Source organism: Megachile rotundata, chromosome 7 (assembly GCF_050947335.1).
Source record: "Megachile rotundata isolate GNS110a chromosome 7, iyMegRotu1, whole genome shotgun sequence".
NCBI lineage: Eukaryota > Metazoa > Arthropoda > Insecta > Hymenoptera > Megachilidae > Megachile > Megachile rotundata.
The window spans coordinates 12,665,665-12,676,171 of NC_134989.1; the positions used below are offsets into that span (position 1 = coordinate 12,665,665).

At 33.8% G+C, this 10,507-nt stretch overlaps 1 protein-coding gene across 2 annotated transcripts in view; it reads left to right on the forward strand.

The window, feature by feature from the left end:
* Positions 1–9,507, forward strand: part of LOC100881054 (carcinine transporter) — a 55,349-nt gene extending 45,842 nt beyond the window's left edge. For both annotated transcript variants that reach the window (XM_012286715.2, XM_003703905.3), the window contains exons 4-10: positions 2,568–2,826; positions 3,423–3,615; positions 4,233–4,451; positions 6,010–6,224; positions 7,345–7,520; positions 8,110–8,282; positions 8,437–9,507. In XM_012286715.2, the coding sequence (XP_012142105.1) occupies positions 2,568–2,826; positions 3,423–3,615; positions 4,233–4,451; positions 6,010–6,224; positions 7,345–7,520; positions 8,110–8,282; positions 8,437–8,533 (1,332 nt within the window). In that variant the 3' untranslated portion in view covers positions 8,534–9,507. The remainder of the gene's footprint in view (positions 1–2,567; positions 2,827–3,422; positions 3,616–4,232; positions 4,452–6,009; positions 6,225–7,344; positions 7,521–8,109; positions 8,283–8,436) is intronic.
* The last annotated feature ends 1,000 nt before the right edge of the window (positions 9,508–10,507 follow it).

A 10,507-nucleotide genomic window follows, 5' to 3' on the forward strand; every position in this document is an offset into this window, starting at 1 on the left:
TTGTTCTACTATTTTACTATTTTACTGCTTTATTGTTTTACTATTTCACTATTTTACTATTTTACTGTTTTACCATTTCCCTAATTAACTATCTCACTATTACACTATCTTAATACTTCAATATTTCACTATTGTACTATTACACTATTTTACCATTTCATTATATCACAATTTCTCTATTTCACCATTCCACAATTACTCCATAACATCATTTTACCATTCCACTATATCACCATTTCACTATTTCACAGTTCCACCATTTCACTTCCCCATCTCACAATTGCAACATTCCTCTATCTCCCTATTTCCCTGTCCCTTATCTTCCTATCTTAAACCGAAATTTACAAACCGTAATCCAAATGTTATATTTCGTAATTCATATCTGAATCTCATGATTTATGATCTCTTATCACAATGTTGTGATTTATGTTTCCTTATCAGAATTTTATAATCTAAAATTTTAATTTCAATTATATAATCAGAGATTTTAATCTCAACTATATAATCTAAAATTTTTATCCCGAATATATAATTTTAACCTCAAGTATATAATCTAAAATTATAATCCGAAGTATATAATCTAAAATTATAATCCGCAGTATGTAATCAGAAATTTCAATCGTAATTCCATAATTCATAATTCCACATTGAATCGCAAATTACAATCTGAAGTACTCGCATTTTCTTCTCGTTCCAAAGTTTCAATTAGTGGATATATAACAGGTGTACTATACTGCTGAACATTTAACGCTTCAGTTATCTCGTCATCACTCGTTCAACGAGCGTATTTTAATACAGATTTTGCTCGTTAACTTCGACGATGAAAACAACATTATCATTGAGGAAAGTGTCCTTGTTGATTGCACAAGCCTAGGCTAAAGGTGTAATTACCTATTGTGCTCATCGTCGTTATCAGGGCTCTCGTTTAGAGCTCTTCTTATTTTTATCATCGCGTTATCGCATCGATATTTGAAGGGTAATTATAACGAATTTTGTAGTTATAATTTTATCCTCGAGTATTAACTTCGGACTTTAAATGTTCTTGTATCTTAACATTTATGCAACTACGTGCACTGTACTTAACTGACGTATCCTTGGATATAATAATTAATACCCTACTGTAAAAACCTTTTTACGATCACTCGAACACGATAATCGTTACCTGCGCGTGTACCGTTATCGTTTTATACTTTTAGGAAAATTTATGCTTGCATTGTCAGTGATAATTTTGGTTTAACTCGTCGAACTTTTATTGGTTCAACGTAGATATGTAAGTAAGAATTTGAGGAAATAGGAATTTCAGTATAAATCTAGGAATATATAGGGATATTTCACTTGTGTTCTTTTCCTGAATTTTCCAAATTTCCTGTGTTTTTCAATTTACCTAAATTTACCAAATTACGTTGACTTCTAAATTTTCCTGAATTTTCTATATTACTCAATCTACCAAATTTTTGTGTATTATCTAAATTACTGGAATTAGTTAAACTATACAGTGGAGATAAATTTCTAAAATTAGTAGATATTACCCTAAAATTGAACTAAAGTTAACTAAATCGAGATAGTCATCTAAATTTTATAAATTGAGATAGTTATCTCAATTTTATAAATTGCATAAGATGTCTAAATTTTATTAAATTTCTCGTGTTCTTCAAATCACCTAAATTTCCCAAATTCCCCAGATTATCTGAATTCCCAAAATTATCTAAATTAGCCAAATTCCCCAAATTACCTAAATTCCCCTGATTTCCTAAATTCCACAAATTACCTAAATTCCCCAAATTCCCTAAATTTCCTAAATTACCTAAATTCCCAAAAATTCCCCAAAATTCCCAAGATCATCTAAGTTCCCTAAATTTCCCAAATTCCCAAAATTCCCCAAATCCCCTATATTCTCCAAATTCCCTAAATTCTCCAAATTCCCTGAATTCCCAAAATTACCTAAATTCCCTAAATTTTCCAGAACTCCCTAACTTCCGTAAATACCCTAAATTCTCCAATTTCCCTAAATTCCCCAAATCACCTAAATTCCTCAAATTCCCTAAATTCCCAAAATCACTGAAATTCCCTAAATTTCCCGAATTCCCCAAATACCCTATATTCTCCAAATTCCCAAAATTACCAAAATCACCTGAATTCCCTAAATTCTCCAGAACTCCCTAAATTCCCTAAATACCCTAAATTCTCCAATTTCCCTAAATTCCCCAGAACTCCCTAAATCTCCAAATTCTCTAAATTTCCTAAATTCCCTACATTCCCCAAATCACCTAAATTCCTTAAATTCCCTAAATTCCCAAAACTCCTTAAATTTCCCAAATTCTCTAAATTCCCTAAATTCCCCAAATCATCCAATTTTCCCTAAATTCTCCTCTTCCCCAAATCACCAAAATCACCTAAATTCCCCAAATTCCCCAATTCACCCAAACTCTTCGTATTCCCAAACTACAAAAATTCCTCAAATCCCCAAAAATCCCAAAGCCTCGTAACTTTTTCTCTCCACAGCCCCATATTTTCACGAAATCCGCCTGATCCGAGTTACAACGTCGTTTGTTTCTTTCGCGTTTCAGCTGGGCTGGGTCTGCGACAACACTTATCTGGGTTCAGCGGCACAGTCGGCCTTCTTCGTCGGCAGCATCATCGGCGGTCTAATATTCGGTTACATAGCCGACCATTACGGCAGAATTTCAGCTTTGGTCGCCTGCAACTCGGTCGGTTTCATCGCGTCCGTGGGCACAGCGTTCTGTAACAGCTTCTGGAGTTTCTGCCTCGCCAGATTAGTCGTCGGCACCTCGTTCGACAACTGTTTCAACGTTCTCTTCATTATCGGTGAGTCACACGCTTAATTAGCGTAGAACTATCGCACGTGGACACGTTACTATCTCTGTTTCTATTTTTACGTAATTCACACTCGCTCTTTCCATGAACGTAGCGAGTTTGAGCTACGGTTACTGGTTTCCCGTCACGGTTTAAGTAAAAATAGTGACTGTTGGAGAACTGGGGTTATGCTAACGATGTTTGAAGCATTGGGGTATTGATGTGAGAATGACAGGGATTTATGGCTTGTTGAGAAACAAGCTTTGTTAAAGTTTCTAATTAAAATGACAGTCAGTACAAAGTAAGACGATGATCAATTTTGCAATGAACATTAGAAATATTACAAAAATCGTTTTGTAGAAGTATGAGGTTCTGTCTGGTCAAAATGGGGACATTCACCTATGTATGTACATACTATAAAATGTATTATTAATTATATAAAAATGTATTATTAATTAGTGACAAGATTGAATTAAATAGCCATCAAGATGAACAAGAACAGGATACGAAGATGTGAAAATAGAAATTTTTATATATTTTTGTTTTTCATAAAAGTACACCTTTCTGGTTGTAATAATAATTTTAATGAAAGGCTAATTTTATTTCAGTGATAGAATATGTGGGGCCAAAGTATCGAACACTGGTAGCGAACATGTCTTTCGGACTTTACTTCGCCGTGGCTTCTAGTATATTACCATGGCTCGCTTACTGGATCGCGAACTGGAGGATTCTGAGCATGGTCACCGCTTGTCCCATGGTGGTGGCTTTCATTGGACCATGGATCGCTCCTGAAAGTGCACGGTAATTAAAATATACTTGTAACATCATTAAAATGTACTTGTAAAATCCTTATTTATTAAAAACATTGTTATTTATACGACTTATAACGTGGTCAACGTATGTGACATATGTGACCTACAGCGAAGGTCTCAAGCTCTATACATAATTCAATAATAATATATATAATTGCAAAGATAATAAAAGTGTAATAATGCATGAAAGTATGCAGAACTAAATTATGTAAATATTGTGTAATTACAATTTGTGCATAACGAAAGAAACTTGCATGCCTCCTGAAAGTGCATGGTATTTAAAATATACTTGTAACATCACTAAAATTCTTATTTATTAAAAACATTGATACGTAGACGACTTCTAACGTGGTCAACATATGTGACATGTGTAACCTACAGCTAAGGTCTCAAACTCTATACATAATTCAATAATAATCTATACAATTGCAAAGATAATAAAAGTATAATAATATATGAAAGTATGCAGAACTAACTTATGTAAAATTTGCCTAATCATTTATGCAAAACGAAAGAAACTTATATGCCTCCGCCATAGTATAAGAATACGAATCTGCATAAATAGATGTACATCTCATACACCCCGTTTCGTTACACCTCTTTCAGGTGGTATATCACCAGCGGCAAAGTCGACAAAGCGATCGAGATGCTGAAGAAATTTGCAAAGGTGAACGGGAAAGAGGTGAAGCAGGAAGTATTCGACGAGTTCGAGAGAAGCTGCAAATCGATGATCGAGCAGGATAAGTCGCATAATCAGTACACCGTTCTCGATCTATTTAAAATGCCACGGCTCGCTCGTATCACCATTATGCTTGTCGTTTACTGGTAAATATGACAATCTGTAATGTAATAGGTTATTTTATAGGGGATATTGGCTAGACTTTTATAGAGGGGATATTGGAAAATGAGTTTGGGGATTTGGGGATGTGGACATTTTTAATTTTGGGAATTTGAGGATTTTGGAGAAATTGGGAATTTTGGGGTTTGGGGATTTTGGGATTTGGGGATTTTGGGATTTGGGGATTTTGGGATTTGGGGATTTTGGGATTTGGGGATTTTGGGATTTGCGGATTTGCGGATTTGGGGATTTGGGAATTTGGGGATTTGGGGATTTTAGGATTTTGGAATTTTGGAATTTGGGGATTTGGGGATTTCTGGATTTGAAAAGTTAGAAGTTTGGAAATATAGGGAATTTAGGGATTTAGGGATTTGGGGATTTGGGGATTTGGGGATTTCTGGATTTGAGAAGTTAGAAGTTTGGAAATATAGGGAATTTAGGGATTTAGGGATTTGGGGATTTGGGGATTTGGGGATTTCTGGATTTGAGAAGTTAGAAGTTTGGAAATATAGGGAATTTAGGGATTTAGGGATTTGGGGATTTAAGAAGTTGGGAGTTTAGGGAGATAGGGAATTTGAGAAGTTGGGAATTTGAGAAATTGGGAATTTGAGAAGTTGGAAATTTGAGAAGTTGGGAATTTGAGAAATTGGGAATTTGAGAAGTTGGGAATTTGAGAAGTTGGGAATTTGAGAAGTTGGGAATTTGAGAAGTTGGAAATTTGAGAAGTTGGGAATTTGAGAAATTAGGAATTTGAGAAATTGGGAATTTGAGAAATTGGGAATTTGAGAAATTGGGAATTTGAAAAGTTGGGAATTTGAGAAATTAGGAATTTGAGAAATTGGGAATTTGAGAAGTTGGGAATTTGAGAAGTTGGGAATTTGAGAAATTTGGAATTTGAGAAATTGGGAATTTGAGAAGTTGGGAATTTGAGAAATTGGGAATTTGAGAAATTTGGAATTTGAGAAATTGGAAATTTGGTAAATTAGGAATTTGAGAAATTGGGAATTTGAAAAGTTAGGAATTTGAAAAATTGGGAATTTGGAAATTTGGGAATTTAAAAGTTTGGAACCTTGATACCTCACAAATTTAAAAATCAAAAAAATCGCAAATTCAGAAATCTCTAAACTCCACAACCCAACCTTACAAAATTTCTAAATTTATAACTCCAAAAATTTCCACCCTCAATCTCTCAACTCAAAAACCTCCACATCCAACTATAAAAATCCTCATCCCTCAAAAACCTAAAAATTCCCAAATCCCCAATTTTAAACCCTCCAAACCCTACAATTCCCCTAAAAACCCAAGTTCTCCTCGCACCAAAACCAAACTAACCTAACCTAACCACCTAAAATAAAAAAATACCAATTTAAAATTAGCAACACCATTCAGCAGATTGCTACGGCCTTCGACTACGTACCTATAAGTATCGATTGTATTCGCCAGCTCTGTTCACTGCTTCGCGTGCAAATGAGTACCTGACTTGACATTGAGAATCATAGAAAAAGGAAAAGCTAGTAAAGCATTTATTAATCGACTGGTTTGCAGGCTCCTGATGGTGTGGGTGTTCGACGGCCACGTATGGAACATGAAACTTCTGGATCCCGACGTTTTCACGTCCTTCTCTTTGGCCTCGCTCACCGAACTTCCGGCCGCGATTCTCCTCGCACTCTTTCTGGACAGATGGGGAAGACGATGGATGGGTTTTGCGTCCATGTTCCTATGTGGAATTTTCTCTTTCGTTGCCTTGGCCACGCCTCATGGTACGTTCCCTTTTTCTCATTGATTGATCGCTCGTTCATTCAAAGCACTTGAAAATTTCCTTTCTGTATTTTTAGGGTTTTCATAATTTTATTTTAAGTTCTTCTTATGTTCTTTTTGAATTCTATATTTGCTTATCGTTGTTTTGGGATTCTTCTTAGGTTAGAGATTTGGAGAAGGGTTACTGGGTTTTCTTAGGTTTTTGTTTGGGGTTTTAGTGGATTCAGCAAGGTTCAATTTGGGAGATTTCAAAATTGGGAAGTTGGGAAGTTGGGAATTTGGGAATGTAGGGAATTTAGGGATTTGGGGATTTGGGGATTTGAGAAGTTGGGATTTGGGGATTTGGACATTTTGGGGTTTGTGGGATTTGGGGATTTGGAAATTTAGAAATTTGCAAATTGGAAATTTGAGAAGTTGGGAATTTGGAAATATAGGGAATTTAGGGATTTGGGGACTTGGAGATTTTGGGATTTGAGAAGTTGGGAATTTGGAAATTTGGAACTTGCAAATTTGGGGATTTGAGAAATTGGGAATTTGATAATTTTGGAGTTTGAGTTTGGAAATTTGAAAATTTGGAAATTTGAGAGTTTGGAAATTTGAGAATTTGAAAATTTGAGAGATTGGAAATTTGAGTTTGGAATTTTTGAAAATTTGGAATTTTGAGAGTTTGGAATTTTGAGAATTTGGAATTTTGAGAGTATGGAAATTTGAGAGTTTGGAAATTTGAGAATTTGGAATTTGAGAAATTGGGAATTTGGAAATTTAGGAATTTGAGAAATTGGGAATTTGGAAATTTTGGAATTTGAGAGTTTGGAAATTTGAAAATTTGGAAATTTGAGAGTTTGGAAATTTGAAAATTTGGAAATTTGAGAATTTGGAATTTTGAGAGTTTGGAAATTTGAGAATTTGGAAATTTGAGAGTTTGGAAATTTGAGAATTTAGAATTTTGAGAGTTTGGAAATTTGAGAATTTGGAATTTGAGAAATAGGGAATTCGGAAATTTGAATCCTGCAAATTAGGGAATTTAGGGTTATTTTTAAGCTCTTTCTGGTTTTACATTTTTCCTAGATTTAAACTATATTTGCATTGCAACCGATTGTATATTCAATTCTTTTTCCAAAGGTGCTCCAACGGTAGCCATGGCGATCGTAGCACGTCTCGGCGTGAACATCGCTGCGAATATTGGTTTTCAATATGCAGCTGAAATGCTTCCTACCGTGGTGAGAGCACAAGGTGTGTCTCTGATCCACATCATCGGCTACGTTGCTCATATTTTGGGACCATACATCATTTACCTAGTGAGTAATTTAGAAAATTCTACTGTATATTCAACCTACTGTACATTCAATGTATACGTATTCAATTTATTACTAGAAAAATTAAGTCCATCTTTCAATAATAATCAGTTGAATATACAGGGTGAGACACTTAAAACCACCTAAATAATTTAACTGCTGTTATTATAGTAGGTTTTAATTATTATTATATTATTATATTATATGCAATTATTATTATATTATTATAGAAAAAATTCATCAGGTCAACATTATTTGATTAGGTTGAGTTAAGTTCATAGTACCAAATCATTTTTGCTGAAGTTAAGTTAGGTCCATAATACCAAATAATTTTTGCTTAGGTTAAGTTAGGTCCATAATCCCAAATAATTTTTGCCGAAGTTAAGTTAAGTCCATAGTTCCAAATAATTTTTGCTTAAATTAAATTAGGTCCATAATTCCAAATAATTTTTGCTGAGGTTAAATTAGGTCCATAATCCCAAATAATTTTTGCCTAGTGCATTTTTTTGTATCAACAACATATTCTTGTTTTAAGTGTCTCACCCTATATAAAAATAATTTTCACTGACTGAGAATTTTTGTTTGACTAAAGGCTGACGTCGACCCAGCTCTACCTCTGGTTACCCTGGGCTTGTTGTCCTTCATCCACGCGTTCTTGACCTTGGGTTTGCCAGAAACCTTGAATCAAGAGCTGCCTGAGACTCTTCAGGAGGGCAACGACTTCGGTAAAGAGCAGAGCTTCTGGTGGGTCCCCTGCGTATCCTCGTGAGTATTTCTCTTTTATATCTTTATATCTCATTTGTGTAACATTAACATTTATGTCGACATATATGACATATATTAATGTCATCAATATTTAAATTAATGGTTAATGCTTAGTATTAATTAGTATTTATTAATATTAAATTGAATTTTTCAGGAGTGAGCCACTGAAGAAGAAGCACAGAAAGAAGGAAGGCCTCTCGAACCCCGCGTTCACCGGCAGCGTTCAAAAGATCGACTGCACTAGATTATAGCGACTGCTGTTGAAACTTGCCAAATCCTTTGTAAATATAGTCGTTAAATGTGTGTGTGTGTGAGATGTTACGTGAGAGGTGTACGAGACACCGCGAATGATGTGAAACAAGGAGCATTCCATAGGTATATCGTTTAATAATTATCGAGTGTAACTCATTCACGAAATTACCGAGCGTCGGTACAATTTAGCGCAGTTACTCGAGGAAACGAATGTTTGCAGTATTCTTAGAATTGTTGAAACGTTCCGTAATCGGTTGTTTACAAAGCTCGAACTTACAGATATGTAATTAATCTTGATGCAAAATCGACGGAATTTATTTTGATTTTTACAATTTTCGAGTTTTCCACCATCGACAATCTATTATTTACAAAAACTAGAACTTATAAAAATATATAATTAATTTTGATGTAAGTCGACAGAATTTATTTTAGTTTTTTTCATCAAGATAACAAGCTCTCGATTTTCCTTTTTTATGTAACTGGAGATTTTCTAAAACCATCATTACAGAAAAATAATTCTTTTTGATGGAATAAAATTCAATAAATTCGTGAATAAGAAATAAATAGAACGTTTCAGCTTTACGAATAGTCGATGCTCGATTCGTCAGTCGAGAGATTCGATCGACTTTTGAACCCGAGACGCGTTCAAAGTTTGAAAAAAAGCTTCGAAATGTCGGAGTTCATCTCAAAATCGAATAGAATGATAACAGTGATACCTTAAGTATTATAATTGATCATAACAAACCTCAGAGATTCTTCGAACTCTTGTCTCACGGTTTTTCTGTGTACTTTATTGAAATGTTACATCGAGAAATATTGTAACTGTAACTTATTAAAGAATTGTGATCGATTTTGAACTCTGCTTTGAAAGTTATTACACAAACGTTTGAGGATTTGGGAGAGTACAAACTTAAACCTCTACAAATCTGAAAACTTCAAATTCGAAATTCACAATTATTAAAAAATTTGAGAATGTAGTTCTACAATTTTTTCTTCCCACCTTAACAAAAATATCAGAACCAAAATAATTTTATCATACCTTTCTTCATTAAACAATTTTTAATTATATTTCAATCTAATAACAGTTAATGTATACACCACAATCTCAAACAATTCTGTTACATATTCTGTTAACTAAATTAATCCACTATGTCTAGTAAGTTGATACATGAACTAATAAGTTCATACTCGTTCCACCTGCCAACTTACCAGATACACACGATAGCTACAATTAAAATGATTTGTGCTGAAGATCATTTCATTCTACAAACATTTTATGATTCAGTTGATCGTTTAGAGGACGTCTGTGAGAACAGAAAGAAGAACTGTTTACATATTCCCAACTTGTAGGTCGTGACCTTCTACCGCACTCACACGCCATATTGAATGGCGTGATTTTTCTGAAAAATGAGGAAACCAATTATTTGTAATAACATTAATTATTTCTGACAGTGTTACTTATTGCATTGTATTTCTAATCATGGATTGGAATCTTGCAAAGATCTTCAAAATTTATTTATTACAAACTTATACTGTTTTGGTAAATGAAGTAGTATAGTGAAGTATGATAAATATTGCATTGTTGTAATCTTACAGAGATCTTTAAAATTTATTTATTACAAACTTACACTGTTTTGGTAAATGAAGTAGTATAGTGAAGTATGATAAATGTTGCATTGTTGTAATCTTGCAGAGATCTTCAAAATTTATTTATTAGAAACTTATACTGTTTTGATAAATGAAGTAGTATAGTGAAGTATGATAAACGTTGCATTGTTGTAATCTTACAGAGATCTTTAAAATTTATTTATTACAAACTTACACTGTTTTGGTAAATGAAGTAGTATAGTGAAGTATGATAAATGTTGCATTGTTGTAATCTTGCAGAGATCTTCAAAATTTATTTATTAGAAACTTATACTGTTTTGATAAATGAAGTAGTATAGTGAAGTATGATAAACGTTGCATTGTTG